This window comes from Gobio gobio (assembly GCF_949357685.1).
Source record: "Gobio gobio genome assembly, chromosome: 23".
In the NCBI taxonomy this organism is placed as follows: domain Eukaryota; kingdom Metazoa; phylum Chordata; class Actinopteri; order Cypriniformes; family Gobionidae; genus Gobio; species Gobio gobio.
In genome coordinates this window covers 10,831,446-10,849,425 of record NC_137119.1, presented here as the reverse complement: position 1 = coordinate 10,849,425, position 17,980 = coordinate 10,831,446, and the positions used below count along the sequence as shown (strand labels likewise).

At 37.7% G+C, this 17,980-nt stretch overlaps 2 protein-coding genes across 17 annotated transcripts in view; one reads left to right on the top strand and one right to left on the bottom strand.

Annotated features, from left to right (window-relative positions):
• abi1a (abl-interactor 1a) overlaps window positions 1-17,576 on the bottom strand; it is a 94,376-nt gene extending 76,800 nt beyond the window's left edge. For all 16 annotated transcript variants that reach the window (XM_079806755.1, XM_079806752.1, XM_079806763.1 and 13 more), the window contains exon 1: window positions 17,365-17,576. In XM_079806755.1, the coding sequence (XP_079662881.1) occupies window positions 17,365-17,481 (117 nt within the window). In that variant the 5' untranslated portion in view covers window positions 17,482-17,576. The remainder of the gene's footprint in view (window positions 1-17,364) is intronic.
• Window positions 1-17,980, top strand: part of LOC307119970 (NACHT, LRR and PYD domains-containing protein 3-like) — a 333,135-nt gene that overhangs the window by 308,076 nt on the left and 7,079 nt on the right. The gene's annotated exons all lie outside the window — the stretch shown is intronic.

Below are 17,980 nucleotides of genomic sequence, written 5' to 3'. Positions count from 1 at the left end.
TATTGATTTGTGTCAATAGTAAACGAAAATGCACTTGTATTTATCTGCAAAAGGTTCACATACAGGAGCTTTCAGCATAGTTTTAATTTATAACTAGTCGTCTATTTTGAAGATGCATGTGCATAAACAACGACTAAAGCTGCCAGAAGTTTTTGCCCAAACTTCAAAGACACATTTAAATTATTAAAGCTAGAGGCATATCTTAACTTTAATGTTACTTTAATCATGCAAACTACCTATATACAGCATGTTATTATGCATATGTGTTTGGGACAGAGGGGAACCGGGTCGCATTAACAGGAGATATATGCAGCCCATAATAAATAAAAGCACGAGACTTACTGGGGTCGGAGAAGAACCCCGAAAAATGTGACCGTCTGTTGCAATACACGCGTGGCGCGTTCAGCTGCGCGAGAGAATACTGGCAGCAGGGTTGCCAGGTTTACACAACAAAACCCACCCATTCGTTACTCAAAACTAGCCCAAAACAAGCCCAATCGCGTTTCGGGGAGGTTCTCTGGTAAACATCGCGTTCGGGGGGTTAAATATGTGTGTGTCTTTGCTTCAACCCGCGGACATGAGACACAGCCCGCGGCAACAGTGTAGAAGTAGTAGCCCAATTCCGCGGAAAAAAGCGGACTTGGCAACACTGACTGGCAGTGTGAAAGCTCCCGCTCTCCACGCGCACAGATTCCGCTCTGCCACCGCGTGCAGTGTGAAACCGGCGTTACAGAGCGAACAAAGCACAGTTTTATTCGGCTTCTGTTTAAAGTAGGCTACTCCCACACTTTTGAATGTCGCGGTCTGGCTTTATATGATAAATGATCATTTTCACTATGCCCGGGAGCAGAAGCTGCCATTATTCTAGATCTTCTGTTCCATTCTAGAACGTAAATAATGTGCCGCCGACGCGTCGACGCATTTCACGCACGTCGACGTATTTTCGTAGTCGACGTCATCGACGACGTCGACGCGTCGTTGCAGCCCTACTGCTAATGCTGCTTGCCAGTTAGCAAAAAGTGTGTGAATGGTTTTGGTAAGCACGTAAATACTGTCTCACTTCTTCTTCTGTGTGACAAGTGAGTGTCAGAAGCGTAAAGTGGCGCAGCACCACCTTGTGTACCGGGAGCGCTATCTACTGAATGTGCAGTTTCAATCTTTAAATCGGCAGTGAAAATCGATTAGGTGTGAACACAAAGACGCGACAAAAAACGTCTCGAAAAACGCTGGCGATAAGCGCACACGAAAATCGTCCCAGTGTGCACAGGCGTGGTGGTATGAGCGCAAAGAGAACTCGCTCTCAAAGAGCTCCCATCCCATGCATTACGAAATGCTATAAAATTGCTTGCATGTTCAAATTGGCAAGGTTTAAAAAGACGTGGGCAAGTGATTTCCGTCAGCTTTCCCGAAACGACAGTGAAAGTGTTGAATCAGAGCACGCAGATTGCTTTTATAGTGCAGGTGTGATGCCTTTTGAAGCCAGAAGCAATTATCACATTTTGAGAGCTAGAGAAAGGAGACGCGCAGTATTGCTGAAATTACTTCTCACAAGAAAGTTTCCAAATGCCTGATTTGATCATCTTCGTTGATTCATTTAATAATAAGCATTTGCGGTAATTTCCCGCCAATTCAAAATTAAGAGCCTGTATGGTATCAATTTAATATCGGTACTTCGGTCTTAGATTGTGGTACCGTACCGTAGGGATGCGCGGTATACCGGTACTGGAAAAATACCGGTATACATTTTATTTCAAACGGTACGATATCATGATTTTGCTCATTTCGGTATATGCTGCTGTTCCGAAGTTCACCGCTAGGTGGCAGCGCGATACCCAAACTGACGTGAAACCGGCAAATGTGGCAACAGAACAAGATGAATACAGCAGTTGAATCTCACTCAACAAGCACAAAACTCATTAATAAAGAGAGGAGTAGACGTGAAATTTGGAAGTACTTTGCTTTTAAAACTGCTGAAGAACCATCAAACCTTGCCAAGCATCTGTCACTTAATTCCTGACTTGTAAGACATTAAGAGATCGACAGGTGAGTGCATAATTCTAACGATCTAATTTAGACATTTTTCTTTTAACACTGATTAACACACATACATAAGATCGTATCGTTTAAATATAAAGAAAATCTCCACCGTTCGTTTCAACCAGTGACGTTTAGACCTCATAATATTTGCACGCATACTATTGCACTATTTACATCCGCGAAAGACATACCCAACTGTGTTTATGTAACTACTCACTAAAGATTGACATTTTTGACATAATTTTGAGTGTATTTGACTGAGGAAAAACAACTTAATTTGGAATGCGCAAGCTCTTTAGGCTTGTGTGTGTGTGTGTGTTTGTTGTTGGCATGAGCGCAAAGAAAACTCTCTCTAAGCTCTCATCCCATATGTATTACGAAATGCTATAAAATCGCTTGCATGTTCAAATTGGCGAGGGCAGTGATTTCCGTCAGCTGTCCCGCAACGGAAGCGAAAGTGTTGAATCTGAGCGCGCAGATGCTTTTATAGTGCAGGTGCGATGTCTTTTGAAGCCAGAAGCAATTTGCTCATTTTGAGAGAATGGAGACGCGCAGTAATGCTGAAAATTACTTACAAAAAAGTTTCCAAATGACTGATTGATGTGATAATCTTTGTTGATTAATTTAATAATAAACATTTGCGGTAATTTCCCGCTTCATAAACCCAAAACTTGCGAGAGTGAGTAAAATTATGCGCAATACCCGCATCAAAATTCAGACCCTGTATGGTATCGATTTAATATCGGTACTTCGGTATTAGATTGTGGTACCGTACCGAAGACAAAATTGTGGTATCGAGCCATCCCTATTACAGGGGCAGATTATCGATTAATAAACACTCATTTTCACAAGGTTCCTTCCTAAAAACTCCTTTAAAGGGTTAGTTCACCCAAAAATGAAAATTCTGTCATTAATTACTCACCCTTATGTCGTTCGAGACCCGTAAGACCTCCGTTCATATTCGGAACACAAATGAAGATATTTTTGTTGAAAGCTGATGGCTGAGAAAGGCTTCAGATAGGCCTCCATTGGCATTCAGTACACTTATACTCCCAAGACCGATAAAAGGCACTTAAAATGTCGTTACAAAGTCCATCTCACCACAGTGACTCTACAATAATCTTACGATGCGACGACAATAGTTTTTGTGCGCAAAAAAAAAATCAAAATAACACCTTTATCCAGCTTGTTATTGCCTTCCGCGTGTGCCTCCACGACGCATGCGCGAGAATATGACGTAGCGCCGGGGTTTGGGAATCCATGAAATGCACACTCTAACCCCATTTTGAGCACTACGCCGAGACCTAAAGCACGATCAATGTAGAATCCAACAGCTGAGATACGCGCGTCTTCCTCTGATTGTAAACAAATCACTTCTGGGTCATCTGTCCGAACGCCGGATCTGCGTCATATTCTCGCGCATGCGTCGTGGAGGCACACACGGAAGGCAGTAACAAGTTGGAAAAAGGTGTTATTTTGATTTTTTTTGCGCACAAAAACTATTGTCGTCGCATCGTAAGATTATTGTAGAGTCACTGTGGTGAGATGGACTTTGTAACGATGTTTTGAGTGCCTTTTATCCGTCTTGGGAGTATAAGTGTACTGAATGCCAATGGAGGCCTATCTGAAGCCTTTCTCAGCCATCAGCTTTCAACAAAAATATCTTCATTTGTGTTCCGAATATGAACGGAGGTCTTACGGGTCTCGAACGACGTGAGGGTGAGTAATTAATGACAGAATTTTCATTTTTGGGTGAACTAACCCTTTAACATAGGGCATGGTTTGTAAATTAATACATATTCACGTTTGCATCACATAAACAGCTCCATATGTATGGCTTTTCCTGACATGGTAAACTTGCTCAGTAACTGGTACAGCATTGCACTGTGGATTGCTTCGGTATATGAGTTCTGTGAAACACGAGTCACTATAAAAGAGCTTCACACACTATTAGTAAGGTGTAATGTAGGGTTTACTGTACTGAGAAAACTGAACAACGAGCCTAGGTTGCAAAAAACAGCAAGAAAACTAATTTGTCTATCAAGCGGCACTGAAAAACAAGTGGTTTTTTTTAATCACTTAATAACACTCACAAACTCAAGAGTTACCAATTCGAATGATTCAGAGAAATCCTTCACTGAATGAACTCACTAAATCCATCAAGCGGTTACTGAATCAACATCTGACTCCATCAATGAACGGCAAGACATTCCTTTCAGTGTGGTCTGTCTCAAAAAGAAGCAAGTGTCCTGTCCTTAATGTTTGTGCAGTGTAAAACAGTCCAAGTTAGCGGTGATCTAGCCAGACGATTAGGAATATGATGAGGAAGGTATCAAAGCTATATTAAAAATAGACATCGAAGCCCTGCAAGAGAAAAGCCCAGGCCCCAGGCTGAGAAGGACAGCCCAAGATACGACAATCTGCCCTGGATGGCACCACCCTTATCCAGACTCACTGACTCATCCAAAGAGAAACAAGCCACACCTATGAAGGCCACAGGACAAACAGCTAGATTAAAAAAGCTAAAACACACATAACCTCAGTCTGGTTCTAAAGTATTTTACAACTTTCATCAATGAGTCTGAAAGTTCTCACAGCACTGGCACTGAGGTCCTTCTTATAGGAAATGATTTAAAAACCACATCGGCCAATGTGGTATGAAAAAAGAATCCAGGTCACTATCTATTCTGCAAGCTGAATGATCACGCTTCAGTCGTTGAACTAGCTGTAGTCTTTGCTACTATTGTGAAGAGAAAAAAAAACTATTTCAAAATTGGTGGGAAAAATCCAATAGATTACATAGAAAGAGGTATTGAATTAAGGACCAAATTATTCAAGACTTGGGCCAGTAAACAACCACCAAGAACACCCTAGCAACCTTATTAACAAATTAAAAAAAGTTTAAAAATATATATATATATATATTTTTAAATGTATAGAAGCAGAAAATAACACATTAAGGGAAAGATAATACAAAATTTAAATAGAATAAATGACTTGATAAAATAAATATTCATTTTTAATCAGTTATTTATTGTCCTATTATCACATTTATTTATCTTTTTGTACATTTACATATTTGTATACTAATTTATTTGTCATTTCTGCAGGTTTGGTCCTCCATAGGAAGGTTCCAAAAATCCTGGAAAGTTTCTGGAAACATTGCAACCCTACTCTAAGGCATTTCAGTTTGCTGTATATTTATTTATTTATACATTTGTTTATCATTTACATATGTCCAACATTTTAAAAATATTTGTGTTAAGTTTTTTTTTTTAAGTTGACAACATATATTATAGGTTATATATTTTGTATGCGTTCTGATCCCAAAAAAATTCAGGCAATGTTTGCCGGTATCGCTAAAGCAAGTCTTGTGTGTGCTGTAGTGCTTAATTTATATTTTAAATGCTCATTATATATGGCTCATAGTAATGGCTTACATGAACGACTAACAGTCGACTGGGAAAATCTTTAGTCAGGGCAGCCCTAGTTTTTGTATGTATGCACATGTATGCAAATTTCAGCATGTACTGTACATGCACAACCGGATTTGCACAACCTAGCTTCACGGTGGTGACTTCAGCACAGACAAGTCCCAAAATATCAAGGAAACTCTACAGTAATTCGTATTTGACCTATCTAGTGCTACATTTTTCAGTGTCTCTTGTCTTTTCACAAGTTCTGCTGTAGGCCTTTTATAATCACAATAAAATCAGACTTATTGTTCTGTACACAATGCCAACATCCTCCACAGAGAAGCCATGCTGGAACAGTGGGCAGAAATCTTCACACTTGTCCTATTATAAGGAAAACCTAGTCTGCAGAACACTTGGTTTGCTGAAGACAGTGCTTGAGTCATGCAGGGCAGAACGCTGAGAGACTGCTAACAAGTGCCATTGAGCAGGCCAAGCTCAATAAGAGCGGGCCACCTAAACTCAACAGAAACCCAGCCAGGAGATGGAAAAACGAAAAATGACTGCAGGAAACATCAATACATGTTCGTACCAGAGCACTTGCTTCTCCACTCTTAACTTGTGTATCAATTTCATATTTATGCGCATAGCAGTGGCGGTCCACCACCTGTTCAAGAGCGTTTTCTCGCCAAGCCAGGTGGCTTGTGTTCATTAATGCATCCTTGTCAGAAGTCAACCTGTCCACAGAGGTTACAGCAGCCCGCCGTCTTGAATTCCAAAAGAGGAACAGTTGCTGGCCAAACATGCAAATTGGGCTCTGGGGGTATTTTAAACACATTATACAAAACATTAACCACCAGAAATTTTACTTAAAGCATGCATAGAACATTCTTACTAGTGTTAGACCGATATATCGGCTGGTCAATATATCGGGCCGATATTTGCGATTTATACGTGTATCGGCCGATACAAGGCTGCTGCTTTCGCCGATATTTTTCCCCCGGCATTATTTACAGACAGGCGTCCACAGGCAGCTCTGTGTTGCCTGAGACTGCAGTTCATGCACTGCCCCTCCCCCACTAGCAGTGCTGGAATCTTCTCTTCAAGACAACGATACGTTTTAAACTTTCACAGCATCTTTTAACTGTTTGACTTAGTTGAAATATTGCCATACACGTTAAAAGTGGAAACACGTTGCTTTATATGTGCTTGCAACTATAGCTAAGCAAGTTTGTGCGTCCAAAAGGAAAACGCAATTGCTGAATGGCTCGTCTATAAAACTGCTTGCCATTGTATTTAGGGAGCTGCAAATAGCTAAGTTGTAGGCTATCCGTATGCATACGGTAGCTTTTACGAACACTGGTCATAGGATTAAGTAATGCCGACGTTGTACCGTGGTATTTGTGGGAGTTTTATTCAGCGACCACCTGGCCGTGGGTTTGGACGTGTGTGTGTGTGTCTCTCTCCAGTGTTTCCCACACCACACATAGACTAAGTCGCGGTGGTGCGCCACAGAATCAACACCGGCCGTCACATACTGTGTTTTTTGGCGGCTTCCAATGTGAATTTTTATCCCGCTAAAGCCTTATTTGGCTTATCGGTGAGTGATGAGACCGACTGTTTCGCTGGTCGCATGTGTTGCTGAGAGAACGAGCAGAGAGCGCACCCCTCCTCCGGCCGCGCGCATGCACTTGCTGTCTTCAAACTGTCTTGCTCTCCCTCCCTCGCGCATATTAAAGGTCCCGTTTTTCGTGTTTTTTTGAAGCTTTGATTGTGTTTACAGTGTGCAATATAACATGTGTTCATGTTTCATGTGTAAAAAAAAACAGTATTTTTCACACAATTTACTTATCTGTATACTGCTGTTTTCACTGTCCTCAAAACGGCCTGAGAATTTCCTCGTTCTATGAAGTCCCTCCTTCAGAAATACGTAACGAGTTCTGATTGTGCCAGCGGTTCCCGTGTTGTGATTCGACAGCAGCTTAGGGCACGTTGCCCGGAAAGGTCACGCCTCTTACCATAGCGGGGAGATGAACGCGCTCAAACTACAGCCCCTGAAGGCCAAACACAGGTTTTTTGACTCCGGGATGAAAATAACAGCGTCTGAACGACATGGCGACAAACGCAACCGAACCGAACGCAACACTTCCTCTTCTCCACGAGGGAGCAACAAGACCACGCCCCCTTTTTTGCGTATTCTTGTGGGCGGAGGTTCGTCAACAAACTGTTCTACTGACGTAATTAAAGCAGGAAGTACCAGGATGTAGTCCAAACCGGCCGTTCGCTGTAGGCTTTGAAAGGGAACTTCTGTCAAATAAAATATCTGGCTTGGCATTGAACTTTGAGCTTTATAATTTTACAGGTATTATATATGCTTTAACAGCAACATTACACACTAACTAAAGTTTGAAAAATGGGATCACGAAGAACAGGACCTTTAATCAAAATCAATTGAGAATTGACACGATGGTAAAAGGTCGGAAGACCGAAGTTTCACGTGGAGCATTGGGAGATTTTTTCCTGAATTAACGCTGGTGTTGCTCAACAAGAGATTAAGTTAAGTACACTAAGCATTAAATGACTAGGTTGTAAATAGTTTTAAAATTAAGTATAGTACAGTCAGTGTGCACTTTAGTATGCTGCTTGCTTGTTGCTACTGTGTGCAATAGTGTAATTATTTTATTTATGCTTAAATATTTCTTTTCACCACTGAACTCTTTTTTTTCTTGTTCTACCTCACCTGTTTTTACTATTTGTTAAATAAAGTTCTTTTTTAGTTCAATAAATGTTCCTTTTTTTAAATTGAGACTTGTTAAATTGTTATCATCATGATCATTGCGTCATTTTTATGATGTAAATTGAGGGAGCAAAAGCAGTATCGGCTCCAAATATCGGCTCAAGAAAATCGGCAGCCCGTATCGGTCATCGGCTAAGGCTGATGAAAAAAAATCGGCATCGGTCGATCCCTAATTCTTACTAGTGTTAAATGCAAGGGTCTCAAAGGAAAAGTTCAAATAAATAAAATATTGTAATCATCATTTAATCACCCTCATGTCGTTCCAAATCCTGACTTTGTTTCTTTTGTTGAACACAAAAAGAGAAGTTTGGCAGAATGTCCAGGCTGCTCTTTTCTATACAATGACATTGGGACAGATGCACAATTCTTACTTAATTTATCTGGAGGGAGCGGGAGGTTGCCGCTTGGTGGCTTCAGATGAGTGCACACACACACACACACGCACACACACACAAATCTCCTCTCAGCTTGCCCTTGTTCTCTTTCGCGTCTTGCTCTGAATGTTTAAATGGGCAAATGTTTAAATTAGCAAGGCTTACATGAGTTTAGTTTAAACACAGATAGCATCATGTGCTGTTCAGGTCTCACCTGCGCTCACGTGCTATCAACACCCGGGTGATGACGGCGTATATCACTGAGTGAGTCACATTAGAGCATACGGCACTCACATACAAGAGTGACTGTTTTGTCCATGCTTTTTGATCACCACTGTTGTTGTAATGTATTGGGAAGCCAGAATGTGTATCCATCGACAAAAACATACATTAACCCAACTCTGTCTGTCTGTTTTACTCGTTATTTTCAACAAACCATATTATAGATGCGTCATAAGATTTGAGATGAACCCGTTGCAAGTGCGTGCCGAACCGCATGGTTCGATTTTTTACCGAGAACCGTTCCACCCCTTGTTGTGGGCAATATGAGCCTTTAGAGTGTGCACAGATCCACACCGGAAATAGCAGAATATACGGCAGGGGTCTTCAACGTTTTTCAGGGCAGGGACCCCTTAGGCGATAGAGACACGGAGCAGGGACCCCCGAAACAAAGGGTGTCAAACAGATACATATTAAGCATTATTAATTAGGGATGCACGATATATCGGCAACATATCGTTATCGGCCGATAAATGATTATTTTTGATGTTATCGTTATCGGTCCAATAAGAAAATTTGACCGATATAGTCAAGCCGATAGATAATGTATTATTTCCTTCAGCTGAGAGGGACGCGCTGTCTACCATGATGGGTTTGAATTGCTCTAAATATGTTTGGAATCATTTCGAAAAGGAAAATACAGTTATGTGCAACATGTGCAGCGCAAGTCTTCTATAATCTACATAAAATGATAATGAGAATAGAATAGGCTGTAAAAGAGCGTTGTGTTTCAGCGTGTTTGTTGAGGGAAGAGCGCGCCCACGGAGTTACACCTTCATGACGAGCACAGTCAAGTTCGCTTGTGCATTCACAGCCTTTTGTGCCATTGTAAGTTGTAATATTATATTTATTATTATTCTGTGTATGTAATATCATATAGGATGCGTTTGGTTGAGTTAATAAACGATGCAGTAAAGCACTTCATTGTACCGGTTAGCTTCAGCGCGCGCCCACGGAGTTACACCTTCATGACGAGCACAGTCAAGTTTGCTTGTGCATTCACAGCCTTTTGTGCCATTGTAAGTTGTAATATTATATTTATTATTTTGTGTATATAATCCCATATAGGATGCGTTTGGTTGAGTTAATTAACGATGCAGTAAAGCACTTCATTGTACCGGCGCGCGCATTTCAAACAGAAATGCACAGCATTAATAACTACTGGGACTGTCCTATACATAACACTGCAATGAGAATATTTCTGTTATAAAACGTAGTGAATTCTCTGGGTTTAGTTGTTTTTCAGCGCGCTGTTGTGGGAAGCGTCAACAACGCATTCTGACCAGCACAGTCAAGTTCGCTTGTGCATTCGCGTCATTTTAAGCATATGTAAGTCGTAATATTACGTTTTTGTAGTATAAACATCTGATTAAAGTCATATAGGATGTGTTTGGTTAAGTCAATAACCCGCAGTGCTTCACTGTACCGGTGATCATCTTCAGTTTCAGCACGCTCTCAAACAGGGGAAGAGCATCCACAGGAGTTATAACCCTTCACCTATGCGTGATTTTGTGCTAATATAAGTTGTAATATTATATTTATTTTGTATAAATATCTGATTGTTCTCATATATGATGCGTTTAGTTGTTAATTAAACTTCTAAGCGCTTCAGTTTATGGTTGTTCGTTCATTCTCTCCAGCTTCAGCGCGCTCTCAAACAGCAACATTATTCCTAATAGACTAGACTAATATTACAGATGTTTACTATTACTGTAATATTAAACATATTTTTTTTTTTTAAAAACACAGAAGCATTAATTTTTATAATTAGCACTTTTATTGTTCTCGTATCATTTCCATCAACAATATGGTTTGATTAAAACCATTTCTTTATCGTCTGTGCGGAGGTTATTTCATGCACTTGCATTCTGATTCTTTATTATGCAGCCTCAGTAATGCTGTTCAATTACTTGTTTGCATTATTTAGGTATATTATTTGTATTTTTTAGACAATATAATTTTTGGTAACATTTTACAAATAAGGTCTCATTTTATTAATGCATTAACTATCATGAACAAACAGAGAGCAATAACCTTTGTTTCTTTTAGTAATAAAATGTTTGTGTTTTGTAACAGTCCATTCACAGTTCATACCTAATGTTAAAAGACACAACTTTGGGTCTGAATATGTTGAGATTAACATGAACTAAAATTAATAAATCCTGTTGAAGTATTGTTCATTCATTGTTGGTTAACTAATACTAACAAAAATTAAACCTTATTGTAAAGTGTTAAAAAAAAAAATTTGGCCATAGGAGTGTACAATTTATTTGAAAAGGTAAGGAATCTCACACTGGTTCAAATAGGCTACTGTAGTGTATAGGTTTGATTAATGTTGAAGTGTTTGGGACATGGCTTTTAATGGTGAGCCTTTTGTTTTTGTAATCAGACTCTCAGAGTTTATTAAAATTTGTATTTAGATTTATCGGCCAATATATCGGTTATCGGCTTTCAAATATTAAGAATTATCGGTTATCGGTATCGGCCAAAATGTTCATATCGGTGCATCCCTATTATTAATAGAAACAACTTATATTATGATTGAGAATAAGTTATATTATGTTAAGTCAGTAGATCAGCACATTGTTGCTGCACGCATGACTGCATATTACTTTTCATTGTTAAAATTGAGATTTATGCATCATAATAAACAACATGTTGCAATAAATTATTGCTGCAGTTGTTGTAAATTATTTTAATTGATTTGCAGAGTCATACATTTATTTTACTAATCAGATGGATAATTAAACATTTACCTGAACCTTAGCTACAAGTTTATTAAAAATTCACATTTTAATTTTACTGTCAGATGGACAATTAAATATTTACTTGAACTTTAGTTTCAAGTTTACAAAAAAACTTGTATAACCTAGTTATACATATTACTATCTATATTATATTACACACTAATATATATATATATATATATATATATATATATATAATAGGGCTGTCAAAAGATTAATCGCGATTAATCGCATCCAAAATAAAAGTTTGTGTTTATGTGTATGTGTGTGTGTACTCTGTTAATTATTATTTATATATAAATACACACACATTCATGTATATATTTAAGAAATATTTGCATGTATATACTGTATATACATTTATATAATCTATAATATGTATAAATATAAATGTTTTATATATAAAAATAATATTTTTTTCTTAAATATATACATGCTTGTGTGTGTATTTATATATAAATAATAATTAACAGAGTACACACACATATATTATGTAAACAAACTTTTATTTTGGATGCGATTAATCTTTTGACAGCCCTAATATATATATAAAATTAATTAAATTTAATATTTTTGTCCCGTGCTTGTTATCACGGTCAATTGCAATTTCGGGAGTCAATCACACATTTATATGTAGACGTCACTTCCAAAACTTTGCAGCGTGTAAATGGCCGTCATTCCTCCAGCATGAAAAACAATACTTTTATTCAATGGATTATAGCTATAGCCTCGAAAGAGCGCTCACTTTACAATCAGTCACATACAATCATGATCAAAATCAGTAAAGTTGTCTACACTGAATAATGAAACTCTTACATACGTCGTGTCTTTGTTAAAGCTGCAGTGTGTAACTTTTTGCGCTCTAGCGGTTAATAAGCAGAACTGTATGCGTCTTGCGGAAGAACATTGCAGCCGGAGCTACTTCTCTCTGTTTATGTCTATGGCGAGTCACGCAGGGACTGTGCTCCTCCGCAGAGGTTCCTACCAGACCGGTCTGAAATAGTCCTAATATAAACACTTATTATAAGTGTACCAATATGATTCAGGGTGGTGATCGACCGATTTATCGGGCCGATATTTGCGTTCGCCGATAGTTTCCCCCCCGGCATTATTTACAGACAGGCGTCCACACCTCCACCCGGAGGAGGGGCAGTCAAACGGTCTTCAAACGGTCTTGCTCTCCCTCCCTCGCGCATATGAATCAAAATCAATAGAGAATTGACACTATGGTAAAAGGTCGGAAGACCGAAGTTTCACGTGGAGCATTGGGAGGTTTTTTCCTGAATTGCTCTACAAGAGATTAAGTTAAGCGCACCTAAGCATTAAATGACTAGGTTGTAAATAGTTGGTTACTTTTAAAATTAAGTTCAGTACAGTCAGTGTGCACTTTATTATTCTGCTTGCTTGTTGCTACTGTGTGCAATAGTGTAATTATTTTATTTATGCTTAAATATTTATTTTCAGAATTTATTTTCAGCACTTAATTTTTTTTTTTGTTCTACCTCACCTGTTTTTATTATTTGTTAAATATTGTTTTTTTTTAGTTCAATAAATGTTCCTTTTTTAAATTGAGACTTGTAACATTATCATCATGATCATTGTGTCAAAAGTAGCAAAAGCAGTATCAAAATATCTCCAAATATCGGTTTAAGAAAATCGGCAGCCCCATATCGGTCATCGGCTAAGGCTGATGAAAAAAAAAAAATCGGTATCGGCAAAAAAAAAAAAAAAAAAAAATCCATATCGGTCGATCCCTAATTCAGGGCAAGACAAAAACACGGTTTGGAAAATGGATTCATGTTGTACATTCTCATTATATATATTTTTTTAAATCTTGAACACAAAAAAAGTTACAGACAGCAGCTTTAATGAGAGAATTCTCGAAAGCGAGCAGAACTCAGCACTGAGGCGTTTTGAGCGGTGAGTGGATTCTAACTTAAACACCTCTGATTGGCCATTGCGTTCCAGAAATCAATAAGCATGTCTATGATTGGCTACATTACTCAGCGCTGCCAAACACGCTGTACACTGAACATCTCACGTTCTCCAGAGCGCAAACTCAACGCAGTGTTTGCCAAATCTGTTCCGCCAATAATATTAAACTATTACAGTATCAATGGAGGGTGCTCTGCTTTCTTTTCAAGGTGCTTATATTTGAATTTGACTTTGTGATGTTTTTTTTCCCCCATGTTATAATTTTTTTTTATCCAAAAATTATTTGTGATCTAACATTAATCGACGACCCCCTGCGGACCCCCGGTTGAAGACCCATGCCATACGGGGACTTTTGACATGCTCTTTTCAACATACTACGCTTTGGGACACACTTATTCTAATCTCACATATTATTTAGGATGGAGAGTATGGCCATTGGGACGCAGGGATTGACTTTTCTACAATGGAAGAGAGTGAAGGTGCGTCGTCTATGGATACAAGCAGTTCAGAATCAGTTCTTTCTTTTGGAAGACAATCACTCCAAACTTTGCAGACTTTTTACATTCACAAACAGCGATATTACACACTACATGAGAGGTCATATATCCGTATAAGCATCACAGAGGCACTTTAACTTTTACTCAAGCACTTGATTGGATTGCTTTGTCCACCACGGAGTACTTTTATGGTATATTTTGTGTCTTTTTGACATGACCAAAACAGCATATGGGGCTTTTTAGAGTTTGACAGCCATTGGTCACGGTCTACTTTAATCGAAAATACCATTCTGCTGAACTTTTCTTTTCATGTTCCACTTTAAAAAGAAAGTCATAAGGCTTTTGGAACAGAATGAGGAGTAAATCAACTAGTCCTTTGACACATTCTTTGGATTCTGGGTAAAACATAAGGTCTCCGGATGTCATCTCTGATTAAATCCAGACAGTGAAAGATCAACATTTCCACATGCAGGCTAGAAACAGCAGCGCGACCTGCCCTGGCCCTGGAGGAGACGATCGACTTCACGACACTCCTTACATGCTTCACATGCCTCTCTCTCGCGCACACACACAGAACATGAGAAAGTGGGGCAGGGGCTGTCCTGGTTACAAAGACCCACTCCCACCATCTGCTGCTGCATCACCGCAGCGACACAGTCATTCACAGGAAGTGCCTTCATCCTGCGCTCAGGCATGATGCAGGGTGGAAAAAAAGCCACATGGTAGCCTGCAGGCCGTACTGTCAAGCCGGGACTTGAACACTAGAGCTAGTGATTGGTTTCCCATCTGAGTCATCCTCTTCTGTGGTCGCTGCTGTAGTATCGGTGCGACTCGAAGCGTGCTCGGTCATGTGGAGGAAAGGGTTGCCATTTTACATCAAACCTGACGGGCGGCTTTTCCATCAAATGCGGCGCTACCTGTCGAGCAACTTTTTCTTAAGGAATTGCAATGCAATTAAGCCTTGATAAACATCTTGATGGTGCCGTTTGGCACATGAGATCTCACCTGTGGCTCGATCTTAGACACTTCTAACAGATGTTTTGCATCTCGAGAGAAATATTGGTTAGAAAGACAGAGGTTAAACTCGACGCTATTTGCAAACATGGGACGCTAATGATTACAGAGGATGTCACTTTTTGTAAATGTTCCTTACAGGCTGTACATGAAGAGAGCACTGGGGCCAGTTGCATAAACTAAGCCATTATGTTAAGACAGTGTTTTAAGATCTAGTATGAGCCACTAGCAGTTAGGCAAGTGGCATTCAGTCTTACTTTTCGTATCAAATTAAGCCTTTAGTTTTTATGTAAATGATTAAAAAAAATATGAACAGTCTTAAAGAAAAAAATGTATGTCTAACTTGTAAGACTAGTCTTAACGGTTTATGCAACCGGTCCCTGAACTCTTTTGACAGGAGGAGGATCATTAAGCGCTGTTGAACACTTAGAAAAATTCCAGTCATAATGATAAATGATTAAACAAATCATTTGCCAGATCATAAATACATAAATCCTTCTCTTTTTGATTCCATTTTTCATACATGTTTACTTTAATTTACAATTTTTTTTAAATTCTTTCAAATAAATAATGAATATAATTTAGGTGTTTAATTTAATAATTGAATTAATTAAAACAAAATTATGTATTATATGCACTAATAAATATTTAAAGCAATTATATACAAATGTTTTTATTATATGAATGCAATAAAAAAACTAGTAATTTTTTTTTAAATAATTTGCCAGATCATAAATACATAAACCCTTCCTTCTGTTTGTTTATATATACTTACATTTTTAAAAAGGCAAATAAAAAATGAATATAATTTATGAGTTTAATAAAAAGTTGAATACAATAATTGGATTGAATAGTATGAACAAAATAAAATACATTATGCATCCTAATAAATATTTAAAGCAATTATATACATAAATATTTTTATTATATTAATGTAATAAAAATAAAATAAACTGTTAAAAGAAAAAATAATTTTGCCAGATCATAAATACATAAACCCTTCTCTTTATATATTTTTTTATTTTTCCATGTTTGTTTATTTTTTACTTAATAATATTATAATGTATTCGTTTAATAATATAATTTGATTAAATATACAGCAAAATTAAATAAATGTATTAAATGTATTATATATCCACTAATAAATATTTCAAGCAATTATTTACATATAAATAATTGTATTATCTAAAAAAATATAAAATAAACTATATTCATTTTGCCACATAAATCATTCTCTTTTTAATATAATTTTTTATGCAAGTTTGTTTATTTTTACTTACATTTAAAAAAGGCAAATTCTTTCAAATAAATAATGAATATAATTTATGAGTTAAAATTAAATAAATAAATGTAATTAAAATATATGATGTACTATATAATAATAAATATTTAAAGTTTTATAAATGCAATACAAATAAATGAAATCAAAAAGAGAAGTTTTTATTTTTAGGGGGGGTGTTCTATAAAAAAAAATTGTTTATTTTTTAAAAAAAGGCTTTTGAAATAAAAATATTATTTCGTAGTTTGATAAAAATAAATAATTATTCTAATAGTAAGAACAAAAAAAACATTATTATGCATACTAATACATATTTTAAGCAATTATATACATATTTGTCATTATTTATTAGTAATATTTTTATTATATGAATGCAATTATATGAATTATGTTAAATTATAAAGTACGTTATCTGTAAAATCAGATTTATGTCTCAAATTCGAATAAGCTATATGATGTTAAAGTTCCACTAAAAAGGGGGATCCCTTTGAGGAAGCAGATTTGATGAGAAACGAGAAACAATGATCTGTAAATCATGACTGAAGCTCGACTCTCTCGTGCTCCCATTTGACACATTAAGTCAATTCTCACAACAAGTTTAAGAAAACACAATCCGTTGAACGTGTTTCACATCTAATCTAAGTCTATCGTCAAGACAGTCCGAGATGTGTCGTTCTAAACACAAGACAAATCTCACATCCTCCTTTTTGAAGTTTGAGACAATTCTGGTGGATATGAGTAAACTTCATGTGTCTAAAGTTGCAGTATCTAGACACACCCTCAGTGTAAACGATACAAATCCCGAACACGATTACAAATCTCATCTACAAACCACTTAAATAGGATCAAGCTTTTTGAAGTATCGCCCTTTATGTGTTCTGCCACAAACGGTTCGTCCCTGCTTTTCCATTTTACAACCATATTTCCTGTCCGATCCCCACAGCAGTGTTGGAGGAGATCAGCGAGTAACAGAGGAACACGCGCGCGCTTACCTGAACATAATTGTTCTCACAGTAGTCCGCGACCCTCGTGAGGTTCTGGTAACTCTCTATGAGAGCTCGTTTACCGGCTGGAATTTCTTCCTCTAGTAACATCTGCAGCTCTGCCATCTTACATGTCTCCGCAGAGCTTCCTACTCCTTGTCTTTGGGATTTGATTGAGAGCTCAAGCTCAGCCCTAGCGAACGATGTCGGAGTTGTTCTTTTGTGTCGAATCTTTCCAATGAATCGGTTCGAAAAACAGGACCGAACGATTCAGTTTTTTTAGAACGATTCGTATGCCGGAATCAACGACTCACTGAATCATTGAACCGAGACATGCGCGACTCGTAATGAGCTTTGGAGTGAACCGAGTAGCAAGCACGGATATTACAAAACACATTGGAAATAATGTTGACGACTTGATTATATGTCAGATTTATCATCACGCATACGAAAAGGAGTTGGTTATAACCTGCAAAAACATGAGATGTCAATGAATATGAGTAGTTTAGTTTAATCCGCATTAGCCTACATTTTGCTTCATATGAGAGTCGAAGCAAAATGGGATAAATTAAATTACAATAATAAAACACGTATAACTTTATAGAGAAAAAAAAACAATGACCAG